At 44.6% G+C, this 27,992-nt stretch overlaps 1 protein-coding gene across 3 annotated transcripts; it reads left to right on the top strand.

The window, feature by feature from the left end:
- Positions 1 to 310: 310 nt before the first annotated feature.
- On the top strand, positions 311 to 27,992 carry ube4b (ubiquitination factor E4B, UFD2 homolog (S. cerevisiae)). Of its 3 annotated transcripts, none has more exons than XM_042097035.1 (29): positions 311 to 615; positions 2,128 to 2,350; positions 5,423 to 5,558; positions 5,842 to 5,929; positions 7,002 to 7,149; positions 7,426 to 7,654; positions 7,900 to 8,307; positions 9,204 to 9,263; positions 10,631 to 10,772; positions 11,049 to 11,149; positions 11,618 to 11,732; positions 12,089 to 12,172; positions 12,701 to 12,757; positions 12,862 to 12,978; positions 13,567 to 13,665; positions 14,031 to 14,144; positions 16,341 to 16,539; positions 17,646 to 17,784; positions 18,910 to 19,009; positions 19,142 to 19,269; positions 19,554 to 19,652; positions 19,910 to 20,145; positions 20,458 to 20,584; positions 21,566 to 21,710; positions 22,084 to 22,218; positions 23,966 to 24,157; positions 25,126 to 25,300; positions 26,173 to 26,319; positions 26,563 to 27,992. In XM_042097035.1, exons 1-29 carry the CDS (start codon positions 592 to 594, stop codon positions 26,625 to 26,627), a joined length of 4,032 nt encoding a protein of 1,343 aa, XP_041952969.1. In that variant the 5' UTR covers positions 311 to 591; the 3' UTR covers positions 26,628 to 27,992. The 3 variants fall into 3 exon arrangements, with proteins under 3 accessions (XP_041952969.1, XP_041952968.1, XP_041952970.1); XM_042097034.1 differs by having other exon boundaries at positions 9,156 to 9,263; XM_042097036.1 differs by lacking the exons at positions 7,900 to 8,307; positions 9,204 to 9,263 and having other exon boundaries at positions 312 to 615.

The following is a 27,992-nucleotide window of genomic DNA, read 5'->3' as shown; positions in this document are numbered from 1 at the left end:
TACACACACACACGCATGCACACACACACACACGCATGCACGCACACACACACACACACACACACACACAGACTAATGACAGAACTTTATCAACACAAATCTTGATGAAACATTGCATTGTCATTTTCTGTTGGCATATGCTCGAGGAAAACCTAAACAGCCAACAAAATGATCTCTGTATAATCACTGTATGGCATAAAAGCACTTAGGCTACGTGTATGATCATGTAGCCAAATATGTAGCAATCATTTTAGGCCAACCTCTCAGATGACCTCAGTGGACTGCCGCATCTTAAAATCTGTCCCATGTCACGTGATCTGATATCCAAAATGGCCGCGATGGTGTTTTGACTGGCTTTGATGAATAATACTTTTGTGTTTGTTTCATTCTTCACAGAATTCGGTTAGGAAAGCATCTCAAGAAGGAAACTGTACATGTGTCTCTCCATTTATTTTAAACATTATAACAAGACAATCAAGGTTTAACGTTATTGCTCTTTGTTTGACTTAGTGGACTATGCACTTTTGGCCATTATAAGATAGCTAGCTGGCAGGCTAGCAAAATTATTTAGCTAAAATTAAAAGAAAGACGATGGAAGAGCTCAGTGCCGACGAGGTAAGGTCACTCTTGTTTCTCTCCTGATTGTTCGTTTTATTTGAGAAAGAGTATATTTATCTAGCCCCGGTTGTATACTAATTGCTTTCACAACGCTCTGGGTTTGATTGCATGTCATTGTCACCTTTTCCTCAGTCGAGGCATTGGTATTCCCTGTAAGCTAGCGTTAGCTTACTAGCATGATACAGTAGCTTTTAGCCGAAGGCTAAGTTAGCCAGCTAAAATGCTCTGTGTTTGAGTTCGAGGTGAAATACGAGAGTATTCATAGTAGGATTTGGGAAGTTATTAGATGATATGATACACCATATGGCAAAATCATGTAATAGCAGTATAATGTCGTTTTAAACCATCGTTAAGTTGCATATTACATAGCTCTTTGCTTCCTAACGTTTCTTGCCCATGAATTGGTCATAGCTATCGAGCTATGCTAGCCAACGCCAAGAGACAAATAAACAAGTCGATCTTTGTTGCATTTTGGTCGGCTACGGGGTAAATGTATTCTTCGTGGAGTCAGATTCTCTAAAAAAATGTCGGGGGAGCATTTTCAGCTGCCATGTATTTTCTTAGTCACATTTGCTTAGGAACCAAAATATGTTTGCCTGCGAGCAAGCTAGGCAAGTTAGCCAGATTTCTAAGAATTGTTGTGTCGTTTGATAGGACATGTCACGATTGACAAGCTATGAACTGTAGCCTATTATTTCCCAATAAACGATTTGACTGTGATTTGTTCCATACGAAAATGTTATCACGATTACACACTCTGAAGGTTTACAAATTCTGCACGTCGCTTGAAATATTCACCTTCTCGTGAACTAAAATACTCCCGTGCAGATGTAGAGTCGCAATATTTTCTCATCTAAATAAAAGCTTAAACTGAGACATTCTCCCCCTATGTTCTTACGACATATCCAAATGTAGTCAATTCGTTTTCCGATGTAGGTGCAATGTGCATTATTTGGTCTTTATTAGGCATAATTTAGTGACAATCATATTTACTGAATCGATAATCCTTTATCATGAAATTATGAACCATTATTATTTTTGCTTAATGTACGTGAGAGGAGTGTTATGCTTGCTCTGTCACCTTTCTATTCCTATGTAAAGCATTTTACAGAAGTCGACCATGTAGTCTATATACTAATATAGGCCAAATAGCAGTTTGGTGGATTTTAGTCCTGAACAGCAGAGGAATGTTGTTTTCTATTGTTTTGCCCTAACACTGATGGCCTTTTATGTAGTTTTCCAAGTGCTGAAGGGAGCAATGACTTCTTTTACTTTGTTCTCTTACCTTGCCACATTAGGACCTTGTTGTACGGAAAAATAGGCCAATTCTGTAATTGAAAGCAGGTTCTGGTTTGCATAAACAAAATGATCACCCTTTACCTCTCCCCCAGCAACATAGCAAATAGGTCATGTTTTGGGCATTGATCCGGAGATGTGGCTCTGTCTCTCGTGGCGCTGTGGTAAAAATGGCAGCTGATTAACCTAAACTGGTCCTTGTGTGTTCTGCAGATCCGCAGGAGGCGGTTGGCGCGGCTGGCTGGGGGGCAGACGTCTCAGCCCAGCACCCCTCTAAGCACGCCCCTGACGTCTCCGCAGAGAGAGACCCCTCCGGGTCCCCTGCCCGGCCCCTCGGGGCCCCCGCCGCAGCCCATGCCATCTGCTCCCTCTCATACTCTGGGCCTGAACACCCAGAGCATCACCACACCTGCCACCTCCCCGATGGGGGCCTCAGGTAAAGTGCTGCAGTTGGTTCGTAGTTCGTAATTTGTTTCGTAGTTCGTAATTTGTAGGCATATTGAATTTAATCGATAACCGTTGAAATACCATTAGAATAGATACAGTTGTGCTCATAAGTTTACATACCCTGTACATACACATGCTAAAGTTGACTAAAAAGAGGAATAGAAAATCTTCTTTTGGAAATTGATCTTAATGTCTTAATTTAAAAAATGAGGAAAGATACAACCTTTAAGGACACCAATTTTCTTTGTGAATGAATAATGTATCGAAAATAAATAAATGTTCCTCCTTAAAATACAGCACTGTTGGCCTTTGGAATTAAAATAGCCCCACATCATCACATACCCTTCACCATATCTCACGATTGGCATGGGGTACTTTCCATAAGATCATCTCTCAATGCAAATCAAACCAGCTATTAGGCTAACTGAAATAAAACCATGCCAATCTCTAGTTATGGTGAAGGGTATGTGATGTGGGGCTATTTTAATTCCAAAGGCCAAGGGAACTTTATCAGGATAGTATCCTGGATCCATGAAATAACTGGCCTTTAAAAATCAAAATCTGCCTGCCTCTATGGTAATTTAGCATAGGGGTATGCACACTTATGGCCCCTGTATAGACCCTTTCAACAAGGTAAACAAAAACAATGCTTGAACGTTCTATTTGGGCCCCAATCTACTTCCTCTGCATTAAGATAACATATGGAATGTTAAAAAGGAAGTCTTGTGGGGCCAACTATGATGCTGATAATGGAACTCTCTTGAAAGGGTCCATTTTAAGGAAGAACATTTATTTAGATACATTTCCAAAAGATGATTTTTTTTATTCCTCCTTTTAGTCAACTTTAGCATGTGTATGTACAGGGTATGTAAACTTATGAGCACAACTGTAAGTAATCGTGTCATGATGTCCTCCTTTTATTTGAGTGGGACTCTCTTAACCACGTTTTCACTACTACCTGAAAGTGATTAGTTTATTTATTCTTATCACCTTTCTGGTTTTGCATGCCGTTGGCATAGCTCTCAGGTTGCTTTTGTGGCCCCTAAGCTGATATATGTGTTAGGACCGAAAAACCCCATTCAGTGGTTTTGTCCTTCTCCGTCAGTTCTCTGGTTCAACCTGTAACAAAGGGTATATTTTGATGTGAAGTAGCGTAATTCACGTTTGTGTTATATTTGTTTCCAGGAATTTATTGTATTTCCTCTGTATCAAATGTGATCGTCAGAGTAGCCAATTCACCATTTGACGTCATCTTCTCTTTTCCCCATCCCACACACAGAGCAAAACTGCTTTTCAAATATGTGATTTACTGTCTACTTAAGTAAATGATCTATTCAGCTCTAATGTCTCGCTACAGTATCTCCACCTCTGTTGTGAGCAAAGATGGTGGATAGACCCTAGGATGCTAATGAATCATGCATAAGAGATCAAAAAGCTGACACAGGGTTTCATATCGGAGCCGCTGGCCTTGCCTGCTTCTTTGCTACAGAAGTATCGTGTTTACATAGACGCTTACAGCACCAGATGAGCAAAGCGCATGTAGGGAAATTCCGTAGGCAGAAGATGTTATCAGCTCTCAGCTGAAGCAGAGGTTACCTGCTGCGTCTTGCTGGTGAAGGATGACTGTGTCGTCTCTCTGAAGGGAAAGTGCAATGTCATACTGTACCAGGCTTAGCACCTCTCTTTCGTTCTTTCTTTCTTTCTCTCTCTCTCTCTCTCTCTCTCGTGCCGGTGCATAGTTCAGTGTAGGTCGATTGGATGAACTGGACCTAGTTTCTCACATGTCTAATTGTAAAATGTTGATCAGACCTGTCATAGTAAGGCTTTCAGTTGAAGCTCATATCTGTAGCATAGGTTTGTCGATAGCGTGGCTCTTGCTCTTTCACCTAATAGGAACACCTGTTTTATACGTTTATTCAGACTAGTTATGAGAGTCTTTACTCAGTGTTTGACAGAGTGACAAGTTATCTACAGAATAGTCTTTTCAAATAGTAGCTTTGAGCTTTTCAGTAGAGGTAGAGCAACAAATAAACTTCAATGTGCATAATAGTGTGTGATGCTTTTGCACAGGCCTCTAAAACATCCCATGGTGCAGGTCTACCAGTTCTTTTAGCTTGTTTGTGTAGTTGATCTGTACAGTCCACGCTCTACATCAGGCTTCATGACTGTAGTTCTAAAAAAAAAAAGCATCACTGGCTGCGCTTCTCTAGAATCTACACTAGGACAATAGAGCCTGTTCTGCTTTTTTATTGCCCTGTGAACTCCACTCAAAGAAGAGCTCAAGAGATTTCTAGAAAACGCTGGGTTATATGCAGGGGGGTTATATGCTGGGGCAGTAGGAACAATTGAATGCTATTGTGGAAAAGGATTTAACATTTTCTAGAACAGATGATCAGAGAGTTGGGGCAGGAGTAGGCTAGCAAGAAAAGCCAGAGTGTTTAATGTTTAGAAATCCATTGGCTAATAAACAAATGGGGATGGCACAGCTGCAAAGACAGTCAATGCTTTTTAGGATGTTGTTGTTGTTGAGGATAGAAAGCCATTCACTCAAAGCAGCTAAAAATACACTTAGGATCGATTGGGGCTACTTAGCCGTTAGATGCATTTAGATGCCCTTGTTTCTCTGGGAGATCAGGTCACTGTGCTCAGATGGCCTCTGGACTTGTCAGTGTGTATTCTAAGCAAACAAGACCTGCTTTTGTTGTCTTGGAGGTTGCCAGGTGGCTTGTAGAAAATCTCCCGCTTTCAAAGAATGTGTAGATGATTTTTATGTAACACGGTAACTGTCTTATGTGTGAAATCTTGATCATGTGCCCAGAATCCAGCTATATTTATTTATATTAGCTGGATACCTCTAGACATGGATATGTTACGCTTGTGAGATGTTGTGACCCTGGTCTTGTGCAACTCACTTGTTTATGAAAATCCCACAACACCACAGTGTATTATTCTTCTTTTATACACTGGCAATAGTGAAAAGCTAATAAAATTAAATATTATGAATACCTGTCTAGTGTGTAAGAGGCCTTCACTGTGTGTGTGTGCACGTGCGTTCTCACAGGGGTGGCGTATCGTAGCCAGAGCAGTGAGGGGGTCAGCTCTCTCTCCAGCTCTCCCTCCAACAGCCTGGAGACCCAGTCACAGACCTTGTCCCGATCCCAAAGCATGGACATTGACACTGCCTCCTGTGAAAAGAGGTAAGCAGCTACAGCCCCCCCCCCCCCCCCGATATTACGATACTAAAATGTGAAGGACAGGGAGATGGGAGATAGGACAAGATAACGGTTCAGCAAAACAAAATACAACAATAAAGGAAAAACTAAATAAAAACATCATCCTTGGAATGCACATGTTGTGGCAACAGTTGCATTTTAGTGGTGATGAGATGAGCTCTTGGGTGAATGCACAAGTGTTTGTTTTCTTCGAGTGCTAATGTGTCCTAACTTGCCCTCTCCTCGTGTCTGTCCCTGCCTCTGCCAGCATGTCCCAGGTGGATGTGGACTCAGGAATTGAGAACATGGAGGTGGAAGACAGTGATCGCCGAGAGAAGAGGAACCTCTCTGAGAAGGTTGACACCCCTTTACCACAGATTCACCAAAGCTTCAAAGAAAGCAGAGTGTTAAATAATCAGTGGAGTACTTTGGTTACTCTTTAGTTTTTTTTTTTAAGAATAATATCATTTAGAATGTTTCTGTTCTATTTTGATTATATGGCATAAAGAGTTAGTTGACTGACTAGCCTTCTCAAATACCGCTATGCACATTTCCCCAAAATTGAGAGTGGATTAAAAATTATCTGAAAGGCACATGCAGTAGCATAAGTGTCAACTATCAGTGTATACGTATCGGCTACCTTTCACACTAGTGAAACACAGTACCAAAACACTGATCCACTGATTTTTGAATCAGTCTGATACATTTAGCTTGGTATAACAATACTCTGGTGGGAAGGTTCTTAAAGACATTCAGAATGGTGCTCTGAGCTTAAGGCTTGGATAGCCAATATGCATGACGGAGGTTTCCTATCTGGGAGAGCATGCAGGATTTACTTTAACATGTTGTCATTTCCTGCCGATACTGATTAAAGTAACACTTTGATAGTATAGCTGACATAAGTATAAGTAAGTATATACTATTTTGATCCCGTGAGGGAAATTTGGTCTCTGCATTTATCCCAATCCGTGAATTAGTGAAACACACTCAGCACACAGTGAGGGGAAACACACTAATCCCATGTGATTTTGTCATCTGGCCATTGTTTCAAAGAAAACGCTAAGCACTCAGCACCATTATCATACAGAAAACCATTCATTTTAAGGATCATTTTATGAAATCCTGATGTAGGTAGTCCTGTACATGGTCTGGTGCGTGCAGCATCGGCATGAGTCTTGCCTCACTCTCCTGCTTGTTGACTGTGCCTGAGCACAGCTGTTCATATTAAAGATTGAACCAATCCGCTGTTGGCTTCTGGACACCAGCGTAAATGTCAGCCTCATAAATTGCACCCTATCAACACCACCCCTCTGTCCATGCGCTGGCGCGTAAACAGCCACAGCCAGTATTGTGAATCAAGCGCAAAGACTAATAGTGTGTGTGTGTTTGTGTCTGTGTGTGTACCACCCCCACCCCCACCCTTTTTAGGAGTCCTCCTCTAACTCTGATGTGTCGGAGGAGCAGGCCCTGCAGCTGATCTGTAAGATCCTGCGCGTGTCCTGGAAGGAGCAGGACCGCGACGTCATCTTCCTCCCAGCCCTGGCCGCCGAGTTTCAGCAGAAGAACCCAAAAGATGGTGAGACGGGGGACACGAACGGGCAGAGAAAATCAGCTACTTGCTTTCCACTGATGCATTTGATGGTCTTATAGGCCAATTTCAAACATCAAGCCTATGTGAAATTTGGGAAATGGGATGTTTGGGATGTACAAACCAGAACTGCAAGATTGTTTACATAGATGTGTCTGATACACTGGACGGTCCTGTTTGACATCTGTGTAGCAGGCCGCTGGAAAGAAATTGTGATGCTTTTGCTCCATACCCTGTTTTGTCTTTACCTTACCCTTTCCCCAGTCTACTCGGATTTCAAAGACCTCATCGGTCAAATCCTGATGGAGGTTCTCATGATGTCCACTCAGTCACGGGTCCACCACAACCCCTTTGCCAGCCTGACCGCCACGTCCCAGCCAATCACCGCTGCCAAATCCCCCGACCACCACCTGACCCTGCAACCGCCCTCCAGTCAGGGTAGCAGTCCCATGATGCCGTGTGCTGGCTCCTTCGGTGCCGGCTCTCTATCCAGGCAAGTGCAGCTCTTTGGCCAGACAGGCCCAGTCTCTCTTCTGATGGCTTCTCTGGCCATCCACATTCCTTTGTGGTCAGATTCTCTGTCTGTCCTCGCCTTTCATTACAGTCTTGTGGATGTTTTTCACCACCATTTCTTGGCTTATTCTTACTTGTCAAACTTTAGTTAGTCTACTTTTGTGTGTATGTGTGTGTTTGTTCTGTTTTCTTCTGCCAAATCTCTTCTTCACTGTCGTTTTCCAGTCTGTATGGGTGTAGTCCCCACCCTCTAGCCCTGAACCCAGCCCGAATGAGTGCTCCGTCGTCCACCTCCACCACTCCCACCACCCCTCTCTCCCCCACCGACCCGCCACCACTCCGCCCAGCAGCCCTGGGCTCCCCCACCTCCCCGCTGCCCATCTCCCAGCGATACCGGCCCTACTCCCTCAGCTCCCCCTGGGGCTCGGCCTCCGCCCTGCCCCCCAGCCCCAGCCCCAGCCCCAGGTCCACATCCATGGGGCAGGGCCCGTCCTTCAGCCCGAGCCCGCTGACGGCCTCCCTCAGTTCCCCCCGCCAGTGGCAACCGGGCTCCATGCCCCTGCCCCTGCCGCCACCCAGCTCCCCCAGTGCCAGGGCTAGACGGACTGCCCTTGCTGCCAGGATGCCCTCTAGGTACCACCTGATTTGTATGTGCTGTGTGAGGCAGTGGCAACTAAAACGGCTAATCCAGTTGATGAGCAACCCCCCCACTCCTTTTGGGCTTATCTGTAGAGATGGAGACTGAGTAATTTGTACACAGTCTCTTGTGTTTACTGCACCTAATTATTAATACCCAGTGATGTCCTGGAGTGTTGATTATTTGCTTAAAAAAGGCAACAAATTCTTAATGCTTGTATACCTAACCCTTTCCCCTTTAAGTAAAAGGAAGACATTGTAAGATGGCTTTTCCTTTAAAGGTGTTTTTCACAAAGCAGGATCTCCACAGGACATTCAGTCTGGATTTTTTAGAAAACTTGATTTGTGAAATGCTCCTTAGACATTATTATCCCCCAGCTAACACTTCAGTACTAACACAGCTGCTATGAAGGTGCCTATGGTGTTTTGCTAAGCGCATGATTTGAAAATTGTCAACAACAGAAATAGTAAAGACTTCACGTATGCTTTGAAAAGTGGCCAATTTTGGTTAAATTGTGAAAGTGTTTTGTGGATGAATTCGAGTAACACTTTAAGGCCTGATACTGTGAACCGATTTGAAATGGATATATTACGATAGTCATTTGGTAATGAATGTATTTCATGTATTAAGGGCATCATCATAAGAAATAGTCCCTTCTCCTATCTCCCATCATGCTTGGCTCCTTCCCCCTACTTGTTGTTTTTCCTTTTTTCTGATTTATGGTCTCCATCTTTCTCCTGTTCTGTTATTTTTGTCATTTGTCGCTCCTGCTCGTGTCTGTCTCTCTCGGTCTCTCTCTCTTTCTCTCTCTCTTTCTCTCTCTCTCTCTCTCTCGGTGACCTAGCCCCTTCTCCCTCCTCTTCTTCGCCCTCTCCGACGTGTCTCCCGACAGCAGTGATGAAGAACTGGAAGAGGAGGAGGAGGATTTTTCTCGGGTGCAGTTTGGCTCCAGGTACCGGCGCGGTGCTGCCTGCTCACGTCCGAGAGCGTCGCCCCTCCTGTGTGTGTGCCATGCATGCTTTTGCGTGCTGCCTGGCCACTAACAGAGCTGGTGTCTGCAGCATAGTTAGCCTCCACATTCAGGCACGTAGATAGTGGGTGTGAATAGTCCAGTTCCTTGTATAACCTTAGGTGTGGGCTGTTGGTAGATGGGTCCAGTGCAAGGGTCTGTTGCCTTGGACTTCACAAATGTAATTTAGTTTTGATGATGTCCCTGCATAATAGTAATGCATGTGCACTAATCAGATGTATGCAGTGTGATGCTCTACTCTTCTGTTCCACATTTTTATGTAGACTTTTAGTATTTATATGTTGAGCCTTTGAGTAAGACTTTCAGCATTTCCATGCTGAAGTAGACGCCTTGGTAGACATGTTCTGTCCAAGGACAGATTCAAGGGTGCTTGTCTGTTGCATTGGCCTTCAGAAGAGTTTGGTTGAACTTTGTTTCATGTTTGAAAAGCTAGCAAAGCCCCTGCATTTCATATGGTCATGGTCAAATCAGTTTTTTTGGATGGTCTTATGCTGAACAAAGATCTGCATAGATGTCAGTTACAAAAATACAAATAAATGACATTTTTATGAATTTGATATCTGTTGTATTAGGCTGTGGACATGAACAAATATGGGCTGATGTATTATGAAGAGCTGTGCATTGTGAGGTGTCAGAATAGGATTCTGCTGGGGTTTGTTGGATCAGTAACACTACTAATACAGGTCTGGTATGCCTCTGCTGTGAAGTGAAGCATTGCATCTCATCTTCTCTGGCCAGGCTTCCAGCGTGCCTGTGAAATCCTCCACTAACCACGCATTTGTCACAAGATCTCGCCGTTCCGCAGGCGTTCTCGACGTGCCTTTGTTTATGCGGTGTGTGTGTGTGTGTGTGAGAGAGAGAGATATGTGCTGAGGCAGACCAGATTCCACTTGTAAAGCAGCTCCAGAAAGCCTCGACATTTCCCCTGCGTCAGAGTGGTGTGTGTGTGTGTGTGTGTGTGTGTTGAAAACCTGTGATTGCAGTCAGGTTTTATAAAACCTTAGAGTGTAAATTAAGTTGTCTGACCGTGATCGTTGGCTGTTGTGCAACAACAAGGCTTTGGAGGATTTGTTTACGGCACAGCAGGGAAAAGATGACATTTTCCCTTTCTCTCCCTCTCTCCTTCTTTCTCATTCTCTCACTCCCTCATTCTCCCTCCCTCTCTTCTCTCTCTAGGAGGCCAAATACACTGCTTCTGCTACTGCTGTGTGTTTTCCCCCTGCTCTCATGCTCGTTTGAGTTTTTGTTTGTTTGTTTCTTTGTTTGTTTATTGTTTTTTTGTTTTGCAGCCTGGGTGCCTCAGGAGGGCCGTCGGTGTCTGACTCGGGCAGTGACCGCTTCACCATCGAGGCGTGCAAGGAGACGGAGATGCTGAACTACCTCATTGAGCGCTTCGACAGTGTGGGCATGGAGGAGAGGAAAACGCCCAAGGTAGGGAACGATGGCGGAGACGTCACATCTCCAGTAGAAAGTGCTGTGGTGATGAACTTTATGACTTGGAAGAGGGCTGTGGGGAATTGATATGCAGAGATGGCTGGTTAATGTAACAGCAATTCCCTTCAGTGTGCAGCCAGTCACAGGGATGTTCCATTGTCTTGTTTAAGTAAACACATAACATGGTACCACTGAAAGTGAAACCTGTGTGTGTGTGTGTGAACCTGTTTGGCCTCATGCCTGTCTGTGTGTGTTCTCTCTCTGCCCCGTCAGATGTGCAGCCAGCCTTGTGTCAGTCAGCTGCTCAGCAACATTCGCTCCCAGTGTATTTCCCATGCTGCTTTGGTGCTGCAGGGGGCCCTCACCCAACCCAGGTCAGTCCCCAGCTGCCCCTCCACATGGGGGCACATACGCTACCTCCCACCAGGAGTCAGCCCACTGGGCCAGCTCCAACTCACCTGCTCTTTTTCTCAGTCTCTTTGGATTTTAGTTGTTGGGGATTTATGGGGTTGTGTGTGTGTGTGTGTGTGTGTGTGTGTGTGTGTGTGTGGGGGGGGGGGGGGGGGGGGGGGGTTGTTATGTGGGTGTTATATTTAGGTCATTTTTTCAATGACCTAAATACTGTACAGACTTTGATATTCTTAATAACTTTTATTTGTTTAGACATAGAAACACTATTAGAAATACTATGTGAAATACTATGTCTATAGTATAGTAATGTTATATGTCTGCACCTGTGTGTGTAAGAAAGTGGGCACCGGTGTTTGCAAGTTTGCAAGTGTACACACAGGGACTCTGAGGAAGGAATCCCTGACAGCAGCGGTGTGTGTTTCCCCGTGTAGGGCTCCGCTGCAGTCGTCGCTGTTGGTCCCTTACATGCTGTGCCGGAACCTTCCATACGGCTTCATCCTGGAGCTCCTCCGCATGACTCACCAGGAGGAGGAGGTGTTCAAACAGGTGTGTGTTCTTCACAGCAGATTAGGGAAGGAGAGAAGGATACAGTGATGTGGAGGACACTCTGGCTGTGGTTTTTATTAGTAATATCCCCCTCTCCCTTTCTTTTTCATTGTCTCCCCCCTCTCTTTCTTTCTCCCTCTTATCTCCCATTCTTCCTGTCAGTTGTTTTTGCGCTAAACACGCTAGGCTATATATGCCCCCTGCTGTTTAGAAAGTCTTAAGATGTGCTTATGAAAGGGCAGCATCTCTTTGTCGTGCCAGTCAGAAAGATTTGTCTGCCTTTTCTCTTTTGCTCCGCCTTGCCTTCTAACGGCTCCCCTGCCGCGTTCTCTTGTCATCCGTCTCTCTCCCTGCAGATCTTCGTGCCCATCCTCCAAGGGCTCGGCCTGGCGGTAAAAGAATGTTCCTTTGACAGTGACAACTTCAAGTACCCCCTGATGGTAAACATTTTTTTTTTTTTTTGTTCCGCTCACTCTGTAATTGGCTGCCTTGTTCTCCCACCCCCCTACCCCTACACCCCCTACTCCTTTTGGGTACCATGCCAACAGGGGTGCTTATGCGTCTAGCGCCGAGTGGTGCGAGCACAGTCACCTGTGAGTAAAGGCGTGATAATAAGTGTGTGTGTGAGGAGGTGGTACCTGTGTGTGTGTGTGTGTGTGTGTGCGCGCGCTCTATAGTGAGACCTGTGAGTGTGTGAATGCTGAAGGTTGTCTCAGGAAACACGCCGACGTCTCAGTGCCTGATTCAATTCTAGCATTTGGATGCCTCAAAGCACCATGAAGCAGCAGAACAAAGAAGAGATACATTAGAAAGATGGGCTAAGATGGCTTCTGTCTATTCTCATTCAAGTCCCAGAGCCCTGCTGTGAATGTCAATAAGTGGGCTTTGTAAATTAAATCTTGGGAATTAAAAAGCAGAGCAAGAATCTGTCTTGTCCCTTCTAATCTGATCTTTTGTTTTCCCGACAGGCTTTAGCTGAGCTTTGTGAAATCAAGTTTGGCAAAACTCATCCCATGTGCAATTTGGTGAGTGCTGACAACGCAAAAAAACTTTTTTCATCATCATTTTGGGTGGAGATAATAGCGCACAGGTGAATCTTTACATTACTCTGTGTGTGTGTGTGTCACAGATCACCACTCTACCGCTGTGGTGTCCGGAGCCATTGAGTCCTGCTGGGGGTCGAGAGGTCCAGAGACTGTCCTTCCTTGGAACATTCTTCAGCCTGTCTGTGTTTGCAGAGGATGACGTGAGTTACTCTTACTCTATATCTTTCCTTTAAAGGACAACTTTCATTTCAAGAACAACCTACAGTCTAAATTCAACCTCGCCGCCATCTTGCTAAGTGAAGGCCAAGTCATACAAGTCGATTACCAAACGGCACACAAACAACTGTCAATGGACGTGAAAGAAGTTTGGTAATCGACTTGTACCGACTTTCTTCTTACAAGATGGCAGTGACCAGAGTAATAGTAAGGTAATACACTGACTGCACAGACAGTCCTTTTTATACCCTTTCTGTACACTTACATAGATAAAATGACTTCAGTTTGTCTATAGGGACCCTCTCCACATCATCACAGGAGTGGGATGATGTTTTGAGCCTTATCAGCGGCTTCAAGTAACAAGCTTCCCCCCTATCATTATGGTCTTTCTCAAAACTACTCCGATTAACATTGTTTTGGTTCCCCATGAAAGTTTACACTCTTAATCATTCAAAAATAGAATTTGTTGTTCTTAGACCAGAGTTGTCCTTTAAGTTGTATGCTCTCGTGCAGAAGGTGCAAATGACTTGTCTGTTCACATCCTGTGTGTGTATGACTCCCTTCTGTTACAGACCAAAGTGGGGGATAAGTACTTCTCAGGCCCTGCCATTACGATGGAGAACACGCGTGTGGTCAGTCAGTCCCTGCAGCATTATCTGGAGTCCGCCCGGGTACGCCCTGCAACAGGCGCGCACGCACACACACACACACACACACACACACACACACACACACACACTACTCTGCATATATGTACCCTACCCATGCACTCACCCTCTTAGACACTCTTCTTCTGACTAAGGCTTTTAATGAGCTCTCTGGAGTAGTGAAAGTAAGTCAGCTGATCCCTTTTCCTCCTTCACCCGTTTGAATCTTTCAGTAGTAATACATTATCACTCCCTGCAGCAAACAGGTTTTGTGTTTGTTTTATATTTAATACATGATCTTTGACTCCTACACGATGCCTGGTAATTGTAAAATAAATGTGCTGTGTGTTTTTTTTTTTTTTTTTTCCCTTCCTTCTTCTGGACGTCAGGGAGACCTTTTTAAGATCCTCCACAACATCCTGCTGAATGGGGAGACGAGGGAGGCCGCCCTCAGCTACATGGCCGCTCTGGTCAACCGCAATGTGAAGAAGGCCCAGATGCAGGTGGGCAGCGGAGCGCTCGCACTCATTGGCTCTCACATTTATCACAGCGTTCTCAAAGTCAACACTTTTCGCAAACACAGACCTGCCAACCTGTACGCATTTTGCGTAGCAACCACGCATTTTCACATCAAAATACGCTGCTACGATTTTTTACTTAAAACTACGCAAAACGAGCAGACAACCAACTTCTCCGGAAAGCTCCTTGTGCATGTGAATCTCCTGCTAATATATTTCATGCGACGATGAGAGAGTGAGAAAGTGACAAGTGAGAATGACAGGCAAAGCATAGTGGCCTTTATGTTATTTTTTTCTTCAGCCAACGGTGGGTTAAATGAAAGACTTGATGAGGTGAGTTTAACAAGTGTTCACTCGCAAATTCGCGTTCCCCTAGCTGCCGTTTTGCTGTGAAACTGAAAATATTCCACTGAGTGCGATTGTAAATTCACCTAGGCCTAATAGTTTGACTATGTCTTGGAAAGTTATTACTCAATTAGCGTATTTTCAATGTGTCGCTGATAGTTAAAGTTTTCATAACTAAGGCGCTAATGGAGCGCGGACCTTTCCAAGGCAAAATGCAGCCATTAACAACGAGTCTGAAAGTGGACCAAGGCGAAATATTTTGAGCTGTTCATTAATGAGTGTTCAATTAGTTTTTTTTCTTTGGAGCATATGGATCCTAGCCTGACGAGCCAGACCCACATTAAAATGTAGGGTCTGGACACTCACCGTTCGCAGTGCTCAGTCCGAGGGGCGGGATAATCAGTTGTCTTTCAAATTCCCTCTGCACGCAATAGGACAGCAGCAGCGCTATGAGTCCCATGCGTTTCCCACCAGCGGAGCTAGTTGGCTAGTTCAAACCTTTGCCTACTTAATAAAAGCTTAACTCGTGTCACACTGTTCGCCAGCAGCGACATCCATCTTATTTGTTTTCAAGTAGTAGGGAATTCAAGCCAAACCGTTGCAATTCTGCCATCAATCATTATGTGAAGCCCACCTAACGACTCCATACACGATTTCATTGGCCTGATTAAGTTTCGATTTCTGGAGCTCACAAGCCAACGGAGAGTTGCTAGGCTAGCCCTGGCAGCAAATGTAATTTGCGGTCGCTAGGGGCGCGTCTAGATTTCTAGGCTATATGGATCCTTCTTCTTGATTATTTGCGTGAGTACAAGTGAGAACAAATAATAGGCTTACAGACGGAGATCGCGCACCTATCACTGTAGTTGGGATAATGTAGGCCTAATCATTGCAACCTCACAGATGGTAGAAAGGCACCGCGATCAGAAAGAAACTTGAGTGCACGTGCAAGTGAAATTCTTTAAAAGCAATCGGTAGTTTGCATTAGTCAGTAGGTAATAATTGAACAAAGAATGTTTTTTTTTTTTTTTTTTACAAATAAACAAGACATGTAGGTTATTGTGAGTAAAGGGATGGACTACACACTGACAACAGCAGATGTCCATAAGCCTCTATCTACTGTAGCCTACATCCAGGTGAATTAGGTATGTTGGCATAACAGGGGTGATGGATGTATTTCTTTACAAAATCAATCTGTAATAATAATGGATTGAAAAGATGTATAATACCAGATGATTGAATAGGGCCCACATAAAAGAAAATGGACAACATACCCACATCAGTGCCTCAGCCCAAGTGGTTTTCATAGGTCAGGATTATTAGGCTCTAAAACAGATTGTCATCATTATGGAGCTATTGTAAAAGATTCAGTTTGCACTTTCAGGAACACATTGGATCCCATTTAGATAGATATTCAACATTAAAGATGGGTTGCTATCCAAAACGTGTCGAGTATGGCTATGTCTGTTTTTGGCTGCATGCATGAAGGCCGACGTGAGCAATTTTTTTTTTTCTCGGCTCGAAGTGCTACTCAAAAAAATTCTTCAAGGTTGGCAGGTCTGCAAACAGCAGCTCTTTTCACAAAAAGTCTCAAGTCAAACAGTACTATTCAATGCATATTTTGATCAGATTCGATTAAATAGGTTTATTTGGTTGTCTGGAAGGACATATTTAGTATGTGAATATGCTATGTGTAGTATGGGAAAGAGACCTGTACATGATGGTGCATGTAGTGTGTGGGCCTTTACCTTCACACTGTTGACCGATGTACTGAGATGAGCTTTTCACTCATTCTCTGCCCTCTGTCTCTGTCGTCCTCCCTCCAACCTTCCCCCGCAGACGGACGACAAGCTGGTCTCCACGGATGGCTTCATGTTGAACTTCCTGTGGGTGCTGCAGCAGCTGAGCATGAAGATCAAGCTGGAGACGGTGGACCCCTTCTACATCTTCCACCCCAAGTGTCGCCTGCAGGTCAGCACCGAGGAGACCCGGCTCAAGGCCACCATGGAGGAGCTGAAGGGCTGGCTGGGCGAGCTGCGTGAGTAACACAGCCACCACACGCAGTGCTGCTGATGATGATGGGGGGGGGGGGGGGGGAGCATAGTGGCTAAGGAACTGGGCTAGCAAGCAGTAGCCAGAAGAGTTGAGGGTTCAATTCCCGGCTGCCACTGTCGTGTCCTTGACCAAGAATTCCGGCCATATTTCACATAGATCTCTGTTTCTCAAGGTCACCGTGTACTATCGGTACAAAAAAACCTGTGCTACCTAGCTCGAGTTGCTGCAGCCAACAGCTAGAGAAGCCAGGCAGCTACAATGCTACAGTCTGGGGGGCATAATCATGGAAATTCTCCTCTAACCCCGAGATGCTCTGGCGAAACTGGCCCTTGTAAGAATTGATGTAATGTAATATCTTACGTATTCATTTGGCTAAGTCACTTCGGATAAAAGTCTCAGCCAAATGAATACGTAAGATACTAAGATACTGCCCGTCATTGTGATCCCCATGCAGTATTTGACTCGTTCAGTTCACGGCTTCTCACGCTCCATCAGCTGTGTGTTCAGGGTGGACTCTGGTGTTTTGCTGTACACAGCCCTGGCTCTGCAAATGGGAGAGAAATATAGAGACTCAAGTCAGTACTGCCACGAACACCTCCAGCAAATTAACACACTGCTTCAAGAGCGATGAAGTGTGGGCTGTAAATTGATTGACCGTTGAGCTCAAATGTCCGAAACCTTTAGCCAGAGTTGTGGACTCTTTGTGAATAGGTTGCAGTGCTCAGCAGATAGAGTGTGTGTGTGTGTGTATAGATGTGTTGCACGGTTTCATTTTTCTGTAAAAATAACAAAACCAAAAGAAAAGAAAACAACAATTGCTTCCCAGAAGATATTTGCTCAATGTTCCTGGCCGTCAGTTTTAAATGAAGGCTGTTCTCTCAACAGCTTTAAAAGAGATCAATTTGCCTGCGCCATTATTGGTCTTGCTAATATATCTGCAACCAAATACTGACCTTGGCTCCCTGAAAAGCACACTTGCCTTGTCATTGAGTAACTGAGAGGGCCGTGTACTGTCCTTGTATTTCTGAAATATTCTCTTCCTGTTGGATTTGCTGTGAAAGCCTTGCTTGTCTGGTGTGGCGTTCACAGATGAGAACCCGTCCAAGTTCTCGGAGCCAAAGTTCCCCACGGAGTGTTTCTTCCTGACTCTGCACACGCATCACCTGTCCATCCTGCCCGGCTGCAGGCGCTACATCCGCAGGCTCCGAGCCATCCGGGACCTGAACAGGTACACACACACACACACACACACACACTCTGCCCCGAAGGCAACTCCTGTCTGTATATCACATCACAGCTGCACATTTAGAAAAGAAAAGGCGTACGGAGATGGTTTTGATATGGCTCTTTGTAAATCTCAAAAGATGGCCACTGTTTGTTATTTAATCCACATTGTGGGGACAATGTGAAGGTTGTCGGGCAGCTTTTCGATCAAAGGGGATTATTTGCTTGCTCCAGATCAGTGGGGCACTCTGGTAACACAATGACCAGATTAGCCAGGAGAATTACACGGTGTGCTCATCCACTACACCTTCCGCGCCACTCAGTGCCTTAAACACACAGCCTCTCTGGGTGATGCTCACTTAAAAGTGAAAGTTCTTGTTTAGTATTGTGTACACTATGGCTGTCTTGACTGAACACAAAGTCGTAAGAGTCTCATTTGTTTGTACTACTTGCGCACTACAAAAGCTAATGGCCATGTCTACGAGGTTGTGCTTTGCCTGAGCGAATGTACAACCATTGTTCTCATTAGGGTAGTCCTGAAGGCTTGCTTCATAAAATAGACCGCACAAAGCTTGGGCCATGTAATACAATTGCCTGTGGTACTCCCATAGCAAATGGACTCCCCTGAAGTCCCCCGTACCCCCCCCCCCCTCTTGCTGTAGTGGAGAGAGAGGATGTATTATTTTTTCCTTATTAATCTTCTCCTTAGGGCTCTGTTAATGTAGCATTGTGTCCAGACGTCTCCTGAAATAACAGCTTATATGGGTTAGCGCTGCATTAGTGGCAGCCGTTCAAGTCCTCCGCTCCACAACACTGGCCCCGAGAGGAGAGGAGAGGAGAGGAGAGGAGAGGAGAGGAGAGGAGAGGAGCGTTCAGATTTCTGGACATGTTTTTCCCTTTTCTTTTTTTTTTTTCCCTCTTCTTGCCCACTCATTATGCAGCTTGCTCTCTAGAGCCACTAGGGCCCCCTGGTGTCTGAAATGCCAAATGCACTCAAGCCAAACAAACCCCACACAAAGCTAATGACTTCTCTTTGAGACGTGTGAGCTGGGTGGGTTTTCAGCAACACACTCGGTGTGATAGAATGTCCCCAGGGTTCTGAAAGTAAGAATGTGTGTGTGTGTTACAGGACGGTTGAGGAGCTGAAAAACAGCGAGAGCCAATGGAAGGACTTACCCCTGGCCAGTCGCCACAGGGAGATGCTGAAGAGATGCAAAACCCAGCTTAAGGTTGGCCAAAGAGTTTCTTTCTTGTTGCTTTATTCAAAGTTATCTACATTTGCTTATGGGATAACTCAACTGCGTGTTCAGCGTGGTCCTTTAGTGGTTTGAACATGCTTGTGTACCCGTCTCTCTGTGCAGAAACTGGTGCGCGCCAAGGCCTGTGCAGATGCCGGGCTGCTGGATGAGAATCTGCTGCGCCGATGCCTGCAGTTCTACAGCATGGTGATTCAGCTCATCCTGCGTCTGGTGGACCCTGCCTACCCCAAGTGCGTACCACCTCTGCTGCCAGTGCAACACCTCTCTGTGCTTTCCTATGGCGCTCGTCCATTTACAATTCAATTCAATTTCAATTTTATTTGTAAGGGACTGTGTGCAATTAAAACATGACATTTCTTTTATTTATTTAATACTTTTTTTTAATTTTTTTTATTTAATACATTTGATGCATTGCACCAGAGTTAGCTTTTGGCTAATTTACATCTGCAAACGTGTATATATCCTATTCATGTGCGGCACTGGCTAAATCCTGTTCCCATCCTGTCTGCTCCAGCATGACGCTGCCTCTCAACCCAGAGATTCCCAAGAGCTTTGCAGCGCTGCCTGAGTTTTACATTGAGGACGTGGCCGAGTTCCTGCTCTTCGTTGTGCAGTAAGTTATTTTCCTGTGACAGTCATTGTACACAGGAAATAGTTAATAACATTACCGTGAGCCGAGACGGGAGACCTCAAATAAATAGGCAGTCAATAGTAAAACGACTCGTCGACTAAAACAATTGCCGTCCACTAATTTTCATGGTCGGTTACGTTGACCAATCGCGGCAGCACTAGCAGTATGTCTTAAATCTGTGCCTGCTGTTTCGACACTGACTGTTTGTCTGTGTGTCCTTGCGTCCATCTCGTTTGCAGGTACTCTCCCCAGGTCCTGTACGAGCCTTGCACTCAGGACATCGTGACCTTCCTGATCGTGTTCATCTGCAGTCAGAACTACATCCGCAACCCCTACCTGATTGCTAAGCTGGTGGAGGTGCTGTTTGTCACCAACCCGGCGGTGCAACCCCGCACTCAGCGCTTCTTCGAGATGATGGAGAACCACCCGCTCGCCATCCATCAGCTGGTCCCAGCTCTCATGAAGTTCTACACTGGTGAGAAACACATTGAGTTGCCTCGGAGGGATGCAGTCTGAGTCTACACAGAGCAGACAGTTACTGCTGTAAATTATAATGTGCAGTAGAATATGTATATATATTGTATAATAAAAATATCAATCTATAGTTAAAGTATTAAAATAATAAAGTTGCACTAGGGAGAATGGTCCTTGCAAAGTTGATAAAAGCCTCAGCCAATTAAATAAGACGTGTATAAGTATAGTATACTGTAATAATATTCTATACACATGCCATTTAAATAAAGAGGATTGTTGTAACCGAAAGTAACCCTATGTTGTTAACGTGCAGATGTGGAGCACACCGGTGCTACCAGCGAGTTCTATGACAAGTTCACCATCCGCTACCACATCAGCACCATCTTCAAGAGCCTGTGGCAGAACATTGCACATCACGGAACCTTCCTGGAGGAGTTTAAGTGAGTAGGCCATGCTTAGGTCACAAAAATATGGCACATCAAAGTGAGACACGAGATCCAGTCACAGTCACAATCACAATCAATCAAGATGCAGAGTTTAATTTGGCTGTATACAGGAGAGAGGTAGCCTGGAGATTCCACACTCAAATCCGAACTAATGTAACGGCCCAACTCGAGGGGCGGCATGCATTTGAAAATGTACCAATGTTTACTGACTGATTCCAGACTTCGACGCAATTGGATAACGACGACTAATGTTTACTGACTGATTAGTTGCAGCGCTGTCGTCATCTGTTTAGCTCGCCTCTGGCCCGCCTATATCAGATACACCGATGTGATTTGGTACCCCACGATACAAGGGAAATAAGTAATGAGCATCATTACTCTTTGCCAGAGTGACTCGCTGAGCAAATTCAAATTGTGCTCACGCGAGAACTCTGGATTTCCAGGGTAGGAGAGAGGCATACATGCACAATGCACTTCAGAATATGCGTCTCTGACTTGACTCTGACTGAATTATCCAGGGTTTAAGTACACAGGGGCAAAGGATAGATAATCATACAGTAACATCCAGGCTACCCTAATCAATGACGCCTATGGCATTTGACGCAAAACAAACAAGAAGTGATGATAACCCTGGCGCCTTATCCATGGTTGGGACCGATATCATACAGGGTCATGAAGTAGGAGTGTACTTTTAGTGTCAAAGTGACCTACTGATGAGAAATGCAGAACATCTTGAATTTCCCCTGGGGATCAATAAAGTATCTATCTATCTATCTAACATTAAACCACATATTGGAATATTGGACCTAATGCTTTATTCCACTTTCTCTCGGTGTGAAATGGCATATAAGCCAACACTAAAAGAATAATGCAATTTAAGTCGAGCGTAAACATAAATGAGAATCCTAATGTTATGAGGCATTATAAAATGAGCACTCACCCCTTAGTTTCTGCTTGTTTCCATGTCCGCTGTAGCTCTGGAAAGCAGTTTGTGCGCTACATCAACATGCTGATCAACGACACCACCTTCCTGCTGGACGAGAGCCTGGAGTCCCTGAAGCGCATCCATGAGATCCAGGAGGAGATGAAGAACAAGGAGCAGTGGGATCAGCTGCCCAGGGTCAGCACCTCTATGTCCACTCTGCAGGAGAAAGACTGACCTGCACTCGAGAACCTTAGCAAGAGTTTATATGTATCAGACAGTTTAACAGACTTAAACATGGGTGCTGTTGTATAAATAATTACACACAGAATTTTAAATATTATGCCAAGTGAACATTAATTTTGGCTACCATAGCTGTTGTTTGTGCTCTGATTGATGTTCATGTGCTTAGGGGCAATGTAAAAAATATGCAAGTATGTTCACCCTACCTCCAACTGATTTGGTTACAAGCAAAATTGTGTAGAGTGGGTTTGCTGAGAGTTGCAGCTAAGGCGTTGCGGCATAACTGTAATCGTCCGTCTCCTGACCTCCCTCTCTGATCGGTCCCCAGGAGCAGCAGCAGAGTCGGCAGTCCCAGCTGACCCAGGACGAGCGGGTCTCGCGCTCCTACTTGGCTCTGGCCACGGAGACTGTGGACATGTTCCACATTCTGACCAAGCAGGTCCAGAAGCCTTTCCTCCGACCTGTGAGTAACCCACACACACACATCCTCTGCCCATTCAGTACCTGTCAGAGTCAGCATGGTCAGCTGGTTAATGTCGTGGTGTTGGGTGTATGAGCATCCTGCTCAGTTCAATGGTGTCTGGTTGTGTCTGTGTCTGGTAGTCTGGCTGTCTGGAACTGTGATACCGGGTGAAAAAAGGACAGTGGAATTTGCTCTTGATCTTTTGCCTCTCCGAGTGGCGACAATATATAGTACATTAATGCTGCCCATACAAGATTTGACACCCTCCCACATGTAGTCACAGTCTATGATTTTGCAAAGACTTTTCGGCACCTACAAGACTGCACCTAGATTCCTTTCAGTTATTTCTCATTTTGCAACAGGAACTCAACAAGGCTTGTATAAACAATCTGTATCATGTAATATTTCGATCGTATTTCCGTGCTTCATAGCATTATCTATCACTCATTGACATATCTTACTGTAGAACTACTGTTTTTAAAGGCCAAATGTGTAGGCTGCGCATTAAAGTTTCTTCCTCGTTCAGATGCTTGCTGTAGGCCTACGTGAGAACAGGAAAGTTTCCGTTTTCTTTGGTCTGATAACTTCGTGTTTTGGCTTTTGACCTCTTCAAGAAGTCCTCATAAATAGGCTATCCACTCGAAATTATTCTTAAGAAATTTTCTATTTTAGCGAGGAAAGAGATTTAGCAGAAAAAACGGCCACCTAAACGGTTGTTGCAGACCAGATTCCTCGCGGAGATTTCACCCGATTCAAAAACATTATGCATTAGGCTATTGTTGTCCTCTTCAGAAGTTGATCGAACATTATAGGCTACCTCAAGTTATAGGCTACGAATGCCTCAAGAGTTTTACCGCCTGCGTGAATGGAGCATTTAGAAGCTGCGTTGTGTAGTTCGGATATTTTCAGATTAAACAATAGAGATTCTGAATGTCGGCAGCCGGTTCAGTTGAAACGACACGTAGGCCTATCTTCATCAGCATTTGACTACGTCCCATCTGATTTCTCGTCTTCTTTGCTGTCGCTGTCAATCTCGGTTGTCCGTTCTCCAAAGAAATCCGTAGCCAAAGATCATTTACACTTCACCAACTTTAAAGCTGGTTTTCTCAAAACTTGTTTTTTTGCTGAGACGAGAATAGCTTTCACATTTTGACCAATATCTCTGGGTTGGCTAAACGGAATTGAACAAATGACCCCTTGTTTTAAGCCCTAAGGTCTGTGAATTATGAATATCCAATAAACCCATTTTTTTCTGCAACACGGGACTCATTTTCCCCGTGGTATGCCCCATATAACATCATCAAATTAGATCACATTATGCCTCCATACACGTGACCAGGTGAAGGTATAGTGTTAGTGTATAGGTATTTTCAAGCAGGTCATTTTCTACATTACACAAAACAATGTTTCCCATTAAATGTAGCACCCTGCATCCAAGGGGAATATAGAAACAGAATGATGGGCCACGTTGCACCCTGATTTGCTCAGGTATTTATAGTCCCCAGGGAAAGTTGAGCTGCAGAAGGGGGGTTCAGAACACAGGTTTTATTTAGCCAGAGAGGAAAAAGAGATAGTGGCAGAGGAAGCGGAGTTGGGAGGGGTGGGGGCGAGGGAGAGCGGACACGATTGAAAGTGAGCTCCACCAACACTCCAGTGCTTGGCTGTGAGTCTGTGGAAAGAATGCAGCTGTAAAAGTGCAGCGGTGTGTGACTGACGGGTTGCCTGTGGTACCCCCCCCCCCATACAGGAGCTGGGACCTCGTCTGGCTGCCATGCTGAACTTTAACCTCCAGCAGCTCTGTGGACCCAAGTGCCGTGACCTGAAGGTAGAGAACCCCGAGAAGTATGGCTTCGAGCCCAAGAAGCTCCTGGACCAGCTGACGGACATCTACCTGCAGCTGGACTGCGCACGCTTCGCCAAGGCCATTGCTGATGACCAGGTGGGCTTCTGTTGCTTTAGGCCTTTTGAAAAACAGTCTGCGGTTCCTCCCGTACTGAGCCGGGTTGCCATTGCAACAACACGTCATCAGTGGGGTAAAACTAACAACAGTCTAAGTGGCCCAGGTGAGAGGTAAGGTAAATTGATGAAAAAGAATGTCACAGTTGCAAGAAATCTGTGCAGACCGGTTTAGAAATCCACACGTGAAATAAAAGCTCTCGGAACCCGCCACTACTACTCCGGACACATTTGAACCTCATCTTTTGAGTTTTGCTTTCCTCCCTGAATGAGGAATACATTTTGGGGGAGCAACGGCCCAAAAAGTCTCCCTGTCAGCAAACTCCAAATATTGCATTGCATGTGTCCTATGGAGTGTAGGTCCTGAGAGGGGGAGGGGGGGGCTGAATGAGGCTGTTTTTTGGGGAGACTTGCTCATCCCCTCACCTCTCTCCTTTACACTTCCCTCTCTCTCTCTCTCTCTCTCTCTCTCTCTCTCTCTCTCTCTCTCTCTCTCTCTCTCTCTCTCTCTCTCTCTCTCTCTCTCTCTCTCTCTCTCTCTCTCTCTCTCTCTCTCTCTCTCTGCCTCTGCTTTCAGACACGTCCTCCGTAGTACAAGCGGAGCTTTGTCAAACGGCTGATTCAGAAATGATGCTAACATGCTGACGCACATTAACAGAATCTCTGTGTGGTTGAACACGCACATAAACAGAATCTCCATGTTATTCGCTTCGTTCAGTCACAAGCTCATTTACATAATGTCCGTCGGAAATACTAGAAGGGGAGAAGTGTAACAGTCGGCTAAGTTAGGAATTCCAAATGACCGGTTATGTTGTTCAGGTATACGGCCCAACCGCTTGACATCCACAGAACATGCAGACTTATACGTAGGTCTGAAAGCAGCTGCTTTGTTTCTCTCTGCTTATATTTTCTTTTTTGACTTTTTTTTGTCTCTTTTTCTCCCTGGTGCAGAGGTCGTATAGCAGGGAGCTGTTTGAGGAGGTAATCTCCAAGATGCGCAAGGCTGGCATCAAATCCACTATCGCCATTGAGAAGTTCAAGCTGCTCTCGGAGAAGGTGGAGGAGATTGTGGCCAAGAACTCCCAGTCAGAGATGGACTACAGTGACGCCCCCGATGAGTTTAAAGGTCAGAATGACCTCTGTGTCTGATGGTCTTCCTATCTGTCTCCTATCTAGTCTTTTGTATCCCCTTTGTCTTCCTATCACTCAACACACACACACACACACACACACACACACCTGCATCACACACTTTTGGCACGCTGGGTCTTTATCCTCACCACAACCTGCCTGGTGTCTGCAGAGAGGTTGTATAGGGAGACATGCCCCATATTGCACCTCTATTTAATAGGTAAAGCTCCAGTATGGTATGCCCTCCCCTCACTGTTGGAGGTCTCACTAAGTGGAACCCTAGATTGAAACATCACTGGTGATCCCACAGTATTATTTTTAATCCCTGTATAGAAATAGAATCCTTTGCCATGACCGCTTTCAAGTCAAGTTGGGTTAGGGAGCAGGGTATAAACATAGCTTACTTCTCCGATATCTAGATCTCTATCTATTTATGTTTGGGTTAGTTCATGTCATACATAGGAGATGGCTACTGGCCAAAACAGTTATTTTACAGTTTTGTCATTTTTTTGCAATAACATTTCACTATGTCTTTTAAATCATATCTATGTGTGTGTGGTGAAAAAAATCTCCTTGTATTTTATTTCTATTACAATTCTATTAAATATCTATTACAACCTTTTTTTTTTAATTTTTTTATATGATTTCCTGTCGTTTGAATGAGGATCTAGAAGCACAGAGGTAGGCTCTAGAAGCACAGAGGTAGGCTCTGTGCTTCTAGATCCTCATTCAAACGACAGGAAATCCTTCTGTAATGTGAATTCATAGCTGTAGCAGCCTGTCAGCTGCCTCAGGCCGGTGATCTGTGCGGCAGAGCTGTGGTATCAGTCCTCTCTCTCTCTCTCTCTCTGTCTGTGTCTATAATAGACCCTCTGATGGACACCCTGATGACTGATCCGGTGATTCTGCCGTCCGGCAACATCATGGACCGCTCCATCATCCTGCGGCATCTCCTCAACTCTCCGACAGACCCCTTCAACCGGCAGGAACTCACAGAGAGCATGCTGGAGTCTGGTAAATGACATGGCGTGCATACAGAGCCTTCAGAAAATACACACACGTTTATTAACCAAACACAAATCTGTTATTACGCTAATAACACAAACATGTTATCCTTCCTAAAGACATGATATTGTGTGTGTCTAGAGGTACTGAAATACATACATAGATCAGTGTATGTTAAAGATGACTCATCTTTGATGCATAGAGATACTCCGCTAATACATATTTTGTGTGTGTGTGAATTCTGTGTCACAGTGCCAGAGCTGAAGGAGCGTATCCATGCCTGGATGCGGGAGAAGCAGGGGGGCAGATTGTCTTAGTAAACCACATGTGACCATCAGTGAGGGAGGTTTTCACCATGCCAGAATTCAACACCAAGCTATGAGAGAGAGAGAGAGAAAGAAAGAGAGAGAGAGAGAGAGAGAGAGAGAAAGAGAAAATCAGCTAAACAACAGTAACACAAAGGAAAATATCCTGATTTCATTTCCTTCCCTTGTTTTTTTTTTCATTGAGCCATTGTCTTTTAGGCTCCTGGGTCTAAAACAAAAGCATAATAAAAAATTAGACTTTTAAACAAAAAGTTTTGCTGATGACTTTGTATATATATCGGCATATATACATATATTTAATTGAATGAGTACCAGGGGTTGCTGAGAACTTACGGAAAGTGGTTAGACTGCCTCTTAATTGGATCTTAAAAGAGCCCAGCATTTTTGTTGTGACATTTACAAAGTAAAAAGGCAACTTTATTTGTGCATTTTGACTGATTTTAACAATGAGGTAAAGAAAAGGACACTGATTTTTACTGGATGGAAGGACTGTTCTCTTTGTTGCCCATTTCATCCTACTTTGCTTTCAGTATTCAATGAGGTACAACAAGATGAGTAGATGTGGTCTAGAAAATGCAAAACTGCTCTTTCCACACGGTCAGGCGGCTTCTGGCTTTTAATATAAATCACCATACATTCTCCTCTACTGATGACCCTGGGAGAGAAGGAAATGGAAAAGTGTATTTAAAAAATGTCCTGAAATCGACTGCCTAAAAGGGGATCGTTGTTTTAACAAAAGTAAAAGGTTGGATTTGATTTGGTGGCATTTTGAAATGGTCAGTGCAGCTCTGGAGTGACCAGCAAATGATGTGTGGTATTGAATGTTTTACCCTGTCAACTTCAAGTCGCCATGCTCATGACTGAAGTGGCACCTCCGTGCGCCGACAGAGTTGGACCATCGCAATGATGCTCGAGCGGGAGTCCAAGGACCTCATCCGAGTGTGACGCATTCGTACAGCATGACCAGCATTAGAGAACGATGCGCTCACACCAGATGTCTGTCTTCAAAACTGTCATTGATTTCTGTGCCCACGCTGAAAATGGTTCATCAGATCCTGCTGTCCATACCCCCACCCCCACCTTGGTTGTTGAAATCTGTTGTGAAGTTATATGGCCGAGTCCTATTTTTTCACCTCCCTCCCCTCAATTTTATTTAAAAGAAAGAGATTACAAAAGTTAAATTGTACAGGACCTTGCTTCCTTTGCTACAAATCTTTTTTTGGATTCAGGACTTTGAAATGTAATAAATGGTGATGCACACAGACTTGCCACTCTAGTGTCATGCTTGTTTTTTAAACATGGAATCATGCGGGGGAATTTGTCAGTGAATAAATAAAAGCTCTCATGTGAACTTTT

The sequence above is a fragment of the Alosa sapidissima genome, chromosome 7 (assembly GCF_018492685.1).
Source record: "Alosa sapidissima isolate fAloSap1 chromosome 7, fAloSap1.pri, whole genome shotgun sequence".
NCBI classification, from domain to species: domain Eukaryota; kingdom Metazoa; phylum Chordata; class Actinopteri; order Clupeiformes; family Clupeidae; genus Alosa; species Alosa sapidissima.
This window is presented reverse-complemented; position numbering and strand designations above follow the sequence as displayed.

What these genes read in the sequence shown, in the direction of transcription:
- ube4b (XM_042097034.1), top strand. Translation starts at nt 592, where the DNA reads ATGGAAGAGCTCAGTGCCGACGAG. An exon ending in CTCATCCCATGTGCAATTTG is followed by an intron (nt 12,758 to 12,861) that starts GTGAGTGCTGAC and finishes TGTGTGTCACAG; the next exon opens with ATCACCACTCTACCGCTGTG. An exon ending in ACCTTCCTGGAGGAGTTTAA is followed by an intron (nt 20,585 to 21,565) that starts GTGAGTAGGCCA and finishes TGTCCGCTGTAG; the next exon opens with CTCTGGAAAGCAGTTTGTGC.